Raw genomic sequence first — 14327 nt, forward strand, 5'->3', positions numbered from 1 at the left:
GTGCATCAACGCAAAGAGGAACGCTGATACCGCCTCAGTAGTTCGGGCCACTCGAGGCGTGCGCCTGCTTGCGGGCCTCTATCGCACGTGTCACAGTCCTGCACCTTGCCATAGTGACACGCCCAGCCAGTTACGCGATAACAGTTATCGCGAATTGCTTCAGTTTGTGCAGAACACATACATCATCGCGCGCGCGCGCACGCAGACACACAAGAAAAAAAGCTTCGCCGTTTGTCTTATATCGATGCCGGCGACGACCCATAACGAAGTCGCTGAACGACAGAACCACGGTCATCCCAGCTTACATCCCCCTCCAACCTTGACATTTCAGTTTGTCTATGTTGTAGGAAGGCGTCACAAAGTACCCAAGTGGAAATTTTCCATCGCGACCCCGATTTCTTAAGAACAGCGTACGTTCTAGCTTTTAGTGCAGGAGCAACTGGATGCTAAAGGTTGATTTGCAAAGCTCGAGCATTACAAAAAAGGTCTCGCGAGAAATACATAAAGGCGAGGGCTGACATTTGTTCATTGCCCGTACGAGGAAAAATGCTAAAGGCGACGAAATGCGGCACGACGCGACGCAGCAGGCAAAAACATCGCATGACGTTCGCTATGTCGTCTGCAGTGACGTCATAGTAGCGTGCGTGACGTCGACAGCTACAGTTGCTCCCACAACGACTTGTTTCGCAAAAGGAGCGCTGCGCGCGCGTGTGGAATGGCATTATCGCGTCGCCAAGTGCACTCTACATGCTTTCAATTCCATTTTCGATTTTATTCGCCGGTCACAATTCGGCATAGAATAACAAATGTCAAGGTCAGAGGTTTTACCACTAACAATGGGTGCTGTGCTGACAGCAGTGAGATTCATGGGTGTTGCGCGGCATACGCAAACAGCCTCGGAGGTATGCGAGAAATCTTGCAACTATACTTTTTCGTTGCGATGCATCCGCCATGCGAAATGTCACCAGCTGCGCTCTCGGTTCGCCTCCTGGCTTTGTGTGTAGGACCCCGAATGTCGACACAGGCATACGTGAAACTCATTTTCGAGAACGGTTGAAATGTATACGTGTGCATGCGGCAGGGAAGTCACTTGAGCGCCCAGGCGTCCCAGTCGGGAGGTTTTTCCTCGGTATGCAGGAATGACAAAGTGCCCTTCACCTGAACCACCTGTAAATTCTACACAATACGTTATATTCAAATTAGCCCAGCACGCTAGGTCGTTATTACATCAGAGTTACTTAAATGCAAGTGGAACTTTCGTTTCAGACGTATATAAGTACTGTGCTTGAATCGGTAAGTTAATTTGCGGCCGATAAGGGTTGGCCCATCATTGATATTGAAGTATCTTAACCAAATACCCACAAATAGCTCGCTTCTTGCGGCCCGACACCCAAGAGCCGTCATGCACTATAATCCGCCTCGCACAGACACCGACACCCAAGAGCCGTCACTAATCCGCCTCGCACAGACACCGAGTCCACGTGATTAGACCGGAACCGCGTATATAGCACAACCGCCTCACTGTGTGGCTTGCAGCGCTAGCCGATGAATTGCCGGACCACAAATGAAAGCACTTGTGTTAATTCAGAACTGGCCGCAGTGACAGCTCAGCGCCACGTCCTCGGGGCGTTTCTGGTTAAAGCCATCATCCGGCCGCGTGGATCCGCGGTCTGCTGCACCACGTGATTGACAGCTGCTATTTTGCCTCTCCACAGCGACAGCATTCCTGTGGGCCGAGCATTGCCCACTTGCGAGGGAATTTCGCGGTTTCACCATGTCCGGACAGGCTGAAGAATCGGACCCCTATAGGTCACCAACCATGGTTGCCACGAAGCTGGACTTGGTGGAATTCTAAACAAGCTCCGCTCAAACGTTTCGGGTCGATTATGTCATGCTGTCACCGGTCGATGGGTGCCACGGCCACAACAAAAGCCGCCCTCAAAGCAATTCTCTTCGGCGGCGGCTTCGTGCAGAGCCCCCAACCTCGCAGAATCACATTTCGCAACTACCGCTTGCATTTACTGTGTGTCAGCACCGGGCGGCGAAAATCCTACTTTGAGCATTCGTGCGGCGGTTATTCGGTTGACACGAATTCGCAGAAGGTCTCTGACATCACGACGTCGACCTGGGTTCAAACGCGTCGCTCTCCTTAACGCAATTAATGAGCAGCTGTGTCACTCCGCGACTGAAATCTACGATGGCTCCTGTCAACGCTGAGTCGCCCATGACCGACTGGTGTCGGAGAAGGGTTTTCCAGTGTGTGCCCTTCAACATCTTGAGCGATCGTTGCTGCATCTTGGGTTTCCTTTGTGGTCAAACGCATATTCGCTCGTAACAGAACTTCCTTGCAAGACTACATTGCGTATATCGGAGTGCATTCTGCGGTAGGCCGGTTCAATGTATCACTTTGAAGATGTTGCACGTTACGAAGTATAGTTAGGTTACGCTCACGCAGTTTTAGCAATCATACTTAAAATCGCTGAGAGATCTCTACTTGTCAGAAGTGACATCAAACGGTGAGCCCTACAGACTAATTATCGTCGTTTAGTGAGCGTATTGTCGAGCGTATGCCCTCGGAAGAAAACTCGGATTCGTTCTTAACGGAATTTCAGATAGAACATTTTGCAAGCTACATATAGGAGTCGTCTTTCTTTTCGTTTTAGGCGAGGCTTTCTTTGCCTGTGCACTCCGCAGGCATACCGGCTGCTGCCTTGCCTATTGTGCAACAACCTGGGTCGCAGGGTACGTGCAACTGATGTGCCACTTATGTGAACATTCTTGACCAATCCCCAACGATGTACCACTGGGTCCGAGCAGACAGGCTAAAAAGATATGTACAGATATAATGCAATGAAGAAGAACCGCCGGTCAGCTAGGCTCATCAAAACGTTTTAAATATAATGAAGACGTGCCGGTTAGTCAGGTGCATCAGCAGCGTTTTGCGTACGGGCCGGTTGAGGCTGCTCGCAGGGCAATAACCTCCGCAACGAGCTCCACCTTTCCTGTCTTCCGTACCCTGTACGTAAACACCGTTACAATATGTTTGTATATATAAACCACAGAGAAGACGGGAAACCGGGGGGCTCCATGTTTGTTAATCATGACCATATAAAGCCAGGAGACAATTCAGCCAAGGAAAGCATCGAGGAAATTAGCTGGGGTTGCAATTGAAATATAGAAAGTGGTAAAGAAAAGGAAAATTAAAGGGGACGAAAAGATAACTTGTCGCCGGTGGGAGCCAAACCCACAACCTCCGCATTACGCGTGCCTTGCACTACCAATTGGGCTACAGCGACGGCTATCAATCCGTTCACTAACTTGGGTATTTATGTTTACTAGTGTACATATACAATATGCATGTGATCCTCCGATTATTTTTTGTCTTCAGTTCTTTTTTCTCACCAGTCACACGAAGCAGTCAAGGTCTCTTTGCAGATCTCAGTACGGTAAATTAAGATTCGTAAATCGGTATAATCAAGAACAATGATTCGTTTCTAGGATAGGTATCTAGCTGTGAAAGTACGCCACAGGCTTGGGGCCCGACTTGTGCGCGCACGCGTTCACTTTAGCACCTTATTATACACCAGGACCTTGCAGTAGACCTTGGAGACGCCGCTCCAGTTCGCTTTTTTTTCCCCCCATTTCCATGCGCACGGCATACGAATAAGGATGGGTTTCAGAAGGAAGCCCCTGCGTCCTGTTCTCTTTAGCACCTAAGGCCCGCGGCCACTCGCGCATGCATCTATAATAGAACGAGATCGCGCAGCGGGAGCCTTCAGCGACCCGCCCACAGTTATGGCGAGCCTTTTAAGTGGATGCGAGTCGGCTCGCACGACCTTCTTCCGCTCCTTAGACTCTACGCTAACTGCTATTCCTTTTAGTGGAAAAAAATTACTTGCTTGTCATAGAGAAGAACTGTTTATTTTTATTATGCTGCACATAATAGTGTAGCGGGGCTAGTCAAGCTGCTAAAAAGCAGCTTTGTTCCCGCTATCCTCACCATTTATGTACATTTTTGTCTGTATTGATGTGCCATAATGGTGAAAATAAAGCAAGTATAAAAAAATCAAATATCAAATAATTACTTTCAGCTTTGCCAGTCCTTCCAAGCGGCGCCACCAAAACCGGTCATGTTTCTGGTAGTCATTCACGTAGTAGGATACGAGATCTCCTGAGCGACATAAATAAGGGGGGCAGAGGAACTCTGCTTTTGACTAGTTACGAAGTCAACGAAGCTACGCAGAAACAAGCTACGTAGAGCTACTTAGAAGAGGAAGAAATTGTCATGACAGATAAGTTTTTTTTTCTTTTTTTCCAACTCTCCGGGATGTTGCTGACCGTACTTTACCGATTAGCTCAACACGTGAAAGAACATACGTCATGTGTCCTACGTAACTTGTGCCAAAATTTTAAAATATGCAAATGCAACGTAGCTGGGGTCCCGCGGAACTTTCTAGTTTTTTGCGGGCTTTCTTTCAGGCTCCAGAAAAAAAAAAACTTTATGTAGCACGTATTGAGCAACAGAAAGCTGTATCGGGCAGGATGGTGTACAATTTTCTAATTGACACTTTTGCTCCGAATAGAATATTTAAGAATTTGATTGATTAATAATAACTAATTATGTAATTAGGTGAAATAAAAAATAGTCAGACTTGCTCCAAGCAACGGCAAATAACATTACCAGCAGCAGGATTGCCGACAGCATCGCGTGCCGCAGACGATCGAGCTGTGCTCGGTGAAACGCTCGACCCGTCATCAGCCTTTCGTCGAATAAACCTCCTTTATAATTAATGGAGGCGCTGGGAAAATTTTAAACTTTGGCACAAGTTACGTGGGACACATAGTAAAACGAACAGGCTTATACATACCGGGGGATTATTTTGAAATTTACCGCAATTTGCAAAATTCGCCTGTGGCAGATAGCATAACTCTTGTCCTTGAGCTGGATTATTAGATGAAGCGGACACTACTTGCTCGAGAAATCGAAACACATATTCAGCTAAGTAACAGAATTGCACTAATTAAGTTATTAGTTATCTACTTTATGGCACATATTGAAATTTATGAATTGAAGTCGGTGAGTTTGCAAGACGTATCCACTTGAAATGGATCTCCAGGATGACACCAGTTTGGATATATTATTTCCCAAAGTGTGGGACGAAATGCACGGACGTTACGGTTCTTTTGTGCTTCAATGCATAAAAGAGCATTCTAAAAAAAAAAAAAGGTAAGTGGAAGAACAGTGCATTTTTACGGCTAGTTTGATGGCGCATATCTCCGAATTTGTGTCATACTGGAAATTCGTTCCAAGTGGATACGCCTTGCAAACTCACCTGCTAGATTCGTAAATTGCTATTTCTCCGTAAAGTAAATAGTCAAAAGCTTATTAATTAATTTTCTTAATTAGTTGAATATGGGTTTCGATTTCTCTTGAAAGTAATGTCCGCCTCTATGACCAATCCAGCTCAAGGACTAGAATTACGCTGGAAATGATCACCCCGTATGACCCTCTGCACTACCCATAGAGTTGTGCCGGTGACGTGCTCTGCAATGTACCGAATCGCCCGATGGCATACCTAAATATCCTCTGCTGCAGCAACAATTAAGCATAGGCGCCTAGAAGCGCGTAGTCCTCAGCGGGGCGCTTTCTCGCCGAGCGTAGTGATGCCGAAGTGGGCAACAAAACTGGGACTTAGCGTCCACTCTAACAAGCGCATTTTATTGCCGTAGTTGTTAATTAAAATGTAAAAATAGTTAAGGAAAGGAGAAATGGCATTACGCGAAAAGACAACAGTTCCTGTTCCGCATTATATGCTTGCGCTGCTTTAGCCGTCCTCCCGTCAACTTTCTTGGCTATTCGTGTATGTGCACTGTAGACGCACCCTTAAAAGGGAATAAGGTGTATAATGAGCCTGTCTTTATGCAGGACGAAGGCCTCTCCCAGCGATATTCGGTTACCCCTGTTTTACGCTAGCTGATTTCAACTTGCGCCTGCAAGTTTCCTGATTTCATCACCCCACCTAATTTTCTGTCGTCCTCGACCCCCCCTTGGCACCAATTATGTAATTCTAATGGTCCACCGGCTATCTATCCTACGCATTACACGGACTGTCCAGCTCCATTTTTTGCTCCTAATATCAACTATAAAATATCGCCTATCCCCAATCGCTCTGTGATCCACACAGCTCTCTTCCTGTCTCTTAACGTTTCGCCTAACATTTTCCGTTCCATCGCTCTTTGTGTGGTCCTTAACTTGTTCTCGAGCTTCTTTGTTAACCTCCAAGTTTTTGTCCCACATTTTAGCGCAGTTAAAATGCATTGATTATACACTTTTCTTTTCAAGGGACAGTGGTAAGTTTCCAGTCAGAATTTGGCAATGCCTGCCGTATGCACTCCTACCCATTTTTATACTTCTGCCAATTTCTTTCTCGTGATCAGGGTCGTGAGTAACTGTCTTAGATAATTAAATGTATTCCTGCGCAGACTCTAGAGGCTGACTGTAGATCCTGAATTCTTGTTCCGTCGCCAGGCATTGAACATTATATTTGTTTTCTACACGGTAATATTCAACCCCTCTCTTACACTTTCTCGGTTAAGGACTTGAATCATTTGTTGCAATTCATTCCCAGTGTTGATGAAAAGGACAATGTCATCGGCAAACCGAAGGTTGCTCAGGTATTCGCACTTGATCCTCACTCCTAAGCCTTCTCAATCCAAGAGCTTGTATACTTCTTCTAAGCATGCAGTGGACAGCTTTGGAGAGATTATGTCTGCTTGCATGATCCCTTCCTTGATAGGTATTTTTCCACTTGTATTGTCGAGAAATAAGGTATCTGTGAAATCTGTAGATATTTCCCAAGATGCTCAGGTATACTTCTTGTACTCCTTGATTACGCAATGCCTCTATGACTGCTGGTATCTCTGCTTAATCAAATGCCTTTTCATAATCTAGGAAAGCCATATAGAGAGGTTGATTGTACTCCGCAGATTTCTCGATTACCTGGTTGATGACATGGATGTGATCCACTGTAGAATATCTCTTCCTGAAGCCAGCCTGCTCTCTTGGTTGACTGAAGTCAAGTGTTGCTCTGATTCTATTGGAAATTGTCTTGGTGAATATTTTATCTAATACTGAAAGCAAGCTAATGGACCTATAATTATTCGATTCTTTAACGTCTCCCTTCCTGTGGATTAGTATAATGTTGGCATTCTTCCAGCTCTCTGGTACAGTTGAAGTCGTTACACATTGAACATAAAGGGCCGCAAGCTTTTCAAGGTTAATATCTCATAACATAACACTCAATTTAACCAAATGGTTAAATTGAGTGTTATTTAATCTTTTCCTGTGGCTTTTCCCTGGGTCATTCTTGTAAGACCCTTCTAATTTCTAAGCTAGTTATCAATTAAACAACTAATAGAGGCCGTGCTTTTAGATAAAGCAATAAGAATATTCTGGAAGATTTCAGCATAAGGAAAGGTTCTCGCAAGCGTGTAATACGCTGCAAAACTTGAAATGATTTGCACTCTTCTTCGTGAAATAATTTGAGCCTAAAAAAGGAAGAAAAAACATACCATCAAACTGTAGCACGTGATCGCTTTTCTTTTGTATTAAATACTGTTTGAACATGACGGCTTCTTTTTTATTGATCTGAAAATGTCAACAGACGCTCACGAAGGTTCTTTTTTTTCTTTTTTATTCTTCTTCTACTTCTTTTTAAACTGACGTTTCGGCCCCCACACGGGAGCCTCGTTGAGAGTGAAAACAAATTTCACCTGTTTCCGGTTTTCGCCATGATTCTTCCCGACCAGAGTAGACTTCATCGAAATCCTCGACTTTATATCCACATAAGTTATTTGTGCTTCCGTTCGGTGAACTTTACTGGTCAGTTATGGAGAAGCGGAAGGGGGAACCCTCACAACCCGACCTACCCGTTGATGCGCCACTGATGGTGATCAATTTTGCGCAACACTTTGCGCTCGCTGCTTTCTTGTCCGGGAGCTTCGTATGTGCCACGCTGATAGGCACACTGCCATTCGTGACTAGATATAGTACCGGGAGCGAAGTGTTGCATGTGCACACCTAGAAAGGAACCGCGCTCAAGGTCTTCCCGCTGGTGCGACCCTGGTTCAAATCCCACTACCCATTTGTTTTGTATTGACGAGACCAGCAGACCACGTGCGCTGGTGGAAGACTGCTCCGCGTTAAAGCTTTGAGCTCGCATTGGCGTTGTGGTAACAGCGCGAGACAAAAGCTGCGTTGGACGCCAAGAGATGGACTTCTGTCTGCAGTCCTGCAGTAACAAGCTCTTGCATACCTTGCGAAGTGTGAAGCGACGCTTACGGCCAACTCCCTGTTTGTTCACAGCTGACACCGGCATGAGTGTAGGTTTCAATTCACACACACGTCAACACAAATGGCTATTTTTTGAACAAAGCAAAATAAGAGATGGAATAAAACGTAGGTCTTATGCCGCCTACACATTTATTAGGCGACGATAAATATTGACCGTATAATATCAGTGCTGCTGCAGATCGATATTCTAGCTTGTGCCGACGACACCCGAATGCTTAAGAAAAAGAGACCGTTTCCATATAGACCCCACTGTAAAATCATTTAGGCCCTTAAATGTGAATATAACTCAACCCTTACACTCAAAAAGGCTGTAAGGGTGTGAGTTGCAGGCCGCTATTCACTTTCAAGCGCGTAAGTTATTTTACAATGCAGGACCACGCTGTTGAGCGATGCCGTCCTGCGCGCGACACCGGAGCCTATCGTTCACTGCATTGCATTTAACAGCGGCTGCGAGCTGATCTTGTCCTCGAGAAAAGGTGCAACGACAATCGTGGCACTGGGTATTCAGCATATGCGGCCAGTTGCGCAACCAGAGCGCCGCAGTATCACCACCGCGGAATCGAGCAGACGTCGCTCGCCTCGGGCCACGCAGACGACGGCGAGCACGTGATTAGCGTGCAGCCCGTGCCAGAAGCGCCGGCACCGATATCGAGTCGATCCGGATTCCAGCGGCAAAGCACGGGTGTCGGGTTACCGATCGGGAGCCCCTTTCTTTCTTTTATTGGGTCCGCGCTCAAGGTCGTTTGAGAGAAAACCGCAAGCGCATGCAAGGCCGCCTATGTCATTGGTATGCCCGGAGGTGCTGTCGAGCCGTAAATCTCTCAATAGGCGATTCCTCCCGAGCCGTCGACCACTCGCTAAGAACGCGGCAAATAGGAAAAAGAAGAACACAGAAAATGGCAGCGTGAGACGAGCTGCACCTTCGGGTCTGCGCGGTTAATATCGATGGGAGTCAGCCGGAACTCTCGTGTGCTTGGCGTCGCATAACAGATCAGGCTGTGTGAAAGCGGAGAGCAGATTAATACGCGCACACTTGACGTCGCGCATGGTTTGCCCTAAATGAGGTCGACGAAACATTGCGGATCCCACATTCTCGTGCAGAGACATCGCCAAAGCACGGCCGCGACACTTGTGGGCGAGGCCTGTTTGTTTTCGCCGTCTGGGTAACCGTCAGCATTGCCCGTTATTTATTACCATTGCTTACAATTTGAGATAGAACTGAAAAAAAGAAGACAGTGTCCTTCACGCACTCTTAATTTTTGGATTTTTTTTTTTAGCTTACCCGCTGACTCCGACGTGTATGGTTTCGTACAAAGTTTATACAGGGTGTCCCTAACTATCATGCACCAAGTTTTTAAAATACGCAAATGCCACGTAGCTGGACAAGGTATAATGTTGTTTGCCGTCGCTAGGAGATAGTGAGATTATTTTTGTGCATTTCACCTAATTGCGTAATTAGTCTTACTAAATAATAAACTTCTCAAATATTATAATTGGATTAAAAGTGTCAATGAGAAAATTGTAGAGCACCAAGAAAAACTCCCGATACAGCTTTCTGTTGCTCAATACGTGCTACGTAAAATTGTTTTTCCGAGCGTGAAAGAAGCCCTCGAATACACGCAAACTGTCCCGCAAGTGGCCGCTCGAGGCACTTTTTTAAATGCATATTTTAATGCATATTTTAAAATCTTGATGCATGATAGTTGGGACAGCTTGTATAGTGTCATAGACACTATGGTTGATTTCGTGGACCAAACGGTACCGAAGAAATTCTCAGCGCCTAGCGTTATGTCCGACACCTGAAAAAGCATTACAGCGAGCTGGACCTCCTGCGATTCTGTAGTAAATCGTGGATAAGTGGCATTACGTAAAGTCAAGCTTCGCTGCGCACAATTCCAGCAGAAAAATCTTTTGTTTACGAGGCAAGCCTTCGTTTATTACACTGCTAGAAAGGACTGTGATCTACCACGAACAGCCGGAAATGCACATGCGCCACAGAAACAAAAGCGTATGCGCACCGCACGCATGCATACATGCACAAACAAATAAGAATTTGCGTATTCTTTAATGGTCGCTTTTGCACATTTTATCTTTAGGTGAAATAAATTCAACACTGCCAAGGTCGAGCGTCATACTTAATTATTTGGTTCTTAAAAGGCATCGTGATGAATGCAAGACATTTCTTGTATATTAACGAATCTCTTGCGAACTATTTTCTATATTATTAGCGTTTGTAATCCCTCTCAATTCCCTATGTATTAACCTGGTATGAAGGTAGTGAAAGTCTGAGTTCGTGATATCTGTGGGCCATCTGTGGTCTGACTGAGTGAGTCCGAGTCATCACGGCTGAGCATAATTCTCCCAGCTTAGTCGAATTTTGGTGAATCGCAGTCCGAGTGAGCCCAGCTCAATATAGACGTGGTGTATTGGAATCCGAGTGAGCCTGGCTGAGTATTGTTCTGATGAGTCTGAGTGCGAGTGAACCCAGCTGAGTAGAATTTGGTTGAGTCTGAGGGTGAGGAAGGGCGGGTAAAGCTTTTTGTGCTGAGGGTGAGGGAAGGCGGATAATGTTTTTGTAGGTGAGGACGAGGGTGAGGGAGGACGGTCAAATTTTTCAACGTGAGGGTGAGTGAACTGAGGACGGTATTTGCGTCGTGAAGGTGCGGGAGGAAAAAAATGAGGGAATTTGCCCGCCTCTGGTCGCGAATAGAGTAAGCGGCCGATGCACAGGCATTCAATGTGAAGAAGGCACAGATGGACTTGATTATATATCATGTAATAACTTGGTGGCATAGGGAACATGAACAGCTTTGTATAACCCATTGACGAATATTATTGCAAATGTCATTTCCCTTATAGTACTCCTGTAGCGACACTACAATGCATTTTGGCCACTGTGAGTAACTTAGCCAGGAAGTCGCAAAATTTAGAGTGTTTATTTAGTCTCATTAACGACAGGTTTGCTTTTCTTGCAATCTTAACGACTCTTTAGCGGCTTTTTTAGTGACGTAGTCAGATAGAGAGAGAGAAAGGGGAGAAAGAAGCAAAGATTGGCTCGTGAGGTTCACCAGACGCACGTCCGGTTTGCTACCCTACACTGGGGAGAAGGGCATTGACATTCGATGCATTTCTATCCCTGAGGGGGAAGCAGGAAGGGCTAGGAAACTGTCTTCTCCTGGTAATTCCTCCTAGGCGCTTAAAGTCCATAAAAAGCCATCAGTTGCACGCGCACGTGAGCACCGATTCTGTCGCGGAAAGCTGTCGATGCAACGTTGCTTTCTGCGCCAGCGACACGTCAAGAATGTTCGTTCCCGAATGCGGCTTCGAGCCGCTTTAATGATTTCGGGCCGCGTTGGATGCCGTAACGGGCACGCAGGCACAGCAGGTGTTTCCGTCCCGCACGAGTCGCGCATATGTCACCCATTCCAATGCGGCAAAACAGTGCCACATCAGTGGGAGAAAAAAAGTTTGATGGCAGCTGCCGCTGTAAAGAAGGATCAAGTTTATGAAGGTGACACTTAGATAGACGACGAATAAGTGTGCATGACAGTTCGAGTCAAGAAATAAAGTTTCCTTGCAGTGTCTCTTCTAGATAGGGGGATCGGAACCGTTCGTTTTCCTTCATCTGCTGACCGGGCAGGCTCATCGGTGAAGTCGTTATCGGCAATGCTCGCATGTGTTCTGGCAGCGACTGAAATATGATGCCGCGCCCTTTATCGTGGGCCTGATCGTTTATTTATCTCCTGCGCCAATTGTTCGTCACTCCTGAGCAAATGGCAAACTATCAAGGGCGGAGTCGAAGAATATGACCCATTTGCATGGTCGCTCTTGTAAGATGCAGCAGCATGCAGTAACAGCAAGCTATGTCGCCGTTGATGTTGTTAATGCGACAGTTTAAGCCTAAATGCGATTACCATAGCCGCAATGACAAGATCCGTTGTTGAGCAGCCGGTGGACAAGACCGACTCGTCGGTCCCCCATTTGTGTTATTCAATAAGGCCAACGTCGTCTGTCATCCCTGACTTATCCCCAGAGTAGTAAGGCGCCCCTGGTGCTGTTGGAGACAGCACAATGGGAGATGAAGTTCATGCTTCTGCTAGGGTGTTCTAAGACAGTCTTTATGAGGGGCGATAATTTGTGAAAACGCAGCTCGAGGTCTTGCGAGGGCCAGAGGGACACGTGGATACGGGAATACGGCAAAGATGAAGAAAGTGCACCCTGAGACAATCAACGACTATGTATGTCGGGATTGTATGATCTGGGGCAAGCATGGTAGTTGCAGAAGTCGAAGCACTTGGAGGAAGTTTGCTGGCGTTCATCATCACAGAAAAGCATGCGCTAGAAGACGGGAAAAGAGGAGAGGAAGACACTGTGCTCGTTCCCACCTTGACCGGTCTTCTTTTCGCTGAATGGTGCGCAGCGCCTGGCCTTTCCATGTGACTTGCACGTACACTGGGAAACCCTGGCATGCTGTCGGGTAAGAATCCCAGAAATAAAGCTGTGCGTAACACCAGCGTTGAGTGTTCAAATGATTTCCCACGCATGGATTTCAGCACTGGCGCAGTAGACGACGGTCTCTTTTTCAGATATGCGCACTGGGGGCTCCACTGAAGGCTTCTACCGATTATTATTTTACCTGAAAAACCGTGAGAGAGAGATAATTTATTAGAAAGGCAGCGAGGTTGGTCGGAGCTAGCATGCCAGCTACTCTGCATATGGGAAAAAGGAAAGCGGACAAAAAAAAAAAAAAAACTGTCAGCCTGGTATTCCATCGCTGGTATTCCATCTCCACTGGGGTGGAGATGGAATACCAGCGAAGCTGTACTATGGCGGGAATTATGTATTTCCAATTATGACTATTAAGATGTGATGGTGTAATTGGTCATTTGAACTATTAAAGAATGGAGACATATATATGATCCGGCGGTTTTCATTTATTTTGTGACTACATGGCCTTATGGTCGCTACGGTACACCGCCATAGGGTGTACGGCAAAGGTTGGCACGTTCTTCATGAACACGTCACTAACGCCGCGCGCGTTCGGTGCGAACGCGGACGCCGCCGCCGTCGACAACAGTTCTGCGCGTTGTTTGTGTGACCGCACACAACCGCTGTCAAAACGCTGGCGTGTACGTGACGGAACGCTTAAACGCCGTTGTCAACACGTTTACGGGAGAGGCGGGCTAGAGCCCAGAGAGAGTCGCCGCCACGGGCAATTCTAGTAACGTTGGGCACAGGCGGCAGAGCCCGGCAGGGCTGCGCGCATTCGCCGCACTGATGATAAGTGGTTCTTGAGGGAAAGGGAAAGGTTGGCGCTATCTTCTGCAGCCCTTGAGGGAGCACGGCTCAGCGCCAACGCCGCACTGGGAAAGCGCGCAGTCTAGGGTGCCTCGATGGCCTCCTCGCCCACCGCTCCCCTTCCAATGGGAAGTCGCGTTTGCTCTCCGCCGTGCGTTCGCTCCCCGTGAAAGCGCGCGTCTCTCGCCCTCGCGCGCTTTCGCTCGCACATACAGCATACGGCCAATGAGAGTTTTTATTGCGATAGCAATTATATGGACACTCAAAAGCAGATTTCTGCCGTCGCCGTCGGCGTCGCCGTCGCCGTCGCCGTGAGGTTCCGTATGACGTCAATGGAGATGAAATCGTCGCCGTGCGCCGCCGAACGCTGTATGTGCGAGTGAAAGGGCGTGAGGGACGCGCGCTTTCACGGGGAGAGAACCCACGGCCGAGAACAAACGCGCGTTCTGCGCCGTGCTCCCTTAAGGGCTGCAGAAGTAGGCGTCTCTTTCCTCCTTTACAATCACCATATATGTAGAGCAAACGCGCCTTCTTCCGATGCGCGAGAGGCCGTGGGGGAGGGGGGGGAGGGGGAGGGAATGGAGGCGATGTTTAGCTGCGGCACCAAGTGCCTATTTATATCAGAGGCTCCGGCAACAGTCACCAACGCCGCGCGCATTTTGAGCGAACGCGGGCA

The 14327-nt window shown here is 47.2% G+C and overlaps 1 protein-coding gene across 1 annotated transcript in view; it reads right to left on the minus strand.

Annotated features, from left to right (window-relative positions):
- Window positions 1-1086: 1086 nt before the first annotated feature.
- LOC119466579 (uncharacterized) overlaps window positions 1087-14327 on the minus strand; it is a 57562-nt gene continuing 44321 nt past the window's right edge. The window contains exon 2 of the mRNA XM_037727101.1: window positions 1087-1167. Within this exon, the coding sequence (XP_037583029.1) occupies window positions 1087-1167 (81 nt within the window). The remainder of the gene's footprint in view (window positions 1168-14327) is intronic.

This window comes from Dermacentor silvarum, chromosome 10 (genome assembly GCF_013339745.2).
Source record: "Dermacentor silvarum isolate Dsil-2018 chromosome 10, BIME_Dsil_1.4, whole genome shotgun sequence".
Lineage (NCBI taxonomy): Eukaryota > Metazoa > Arthropoda > Arachnida > Ixodida > Ixodidae > Dermacentor > Dermacentor silvarum.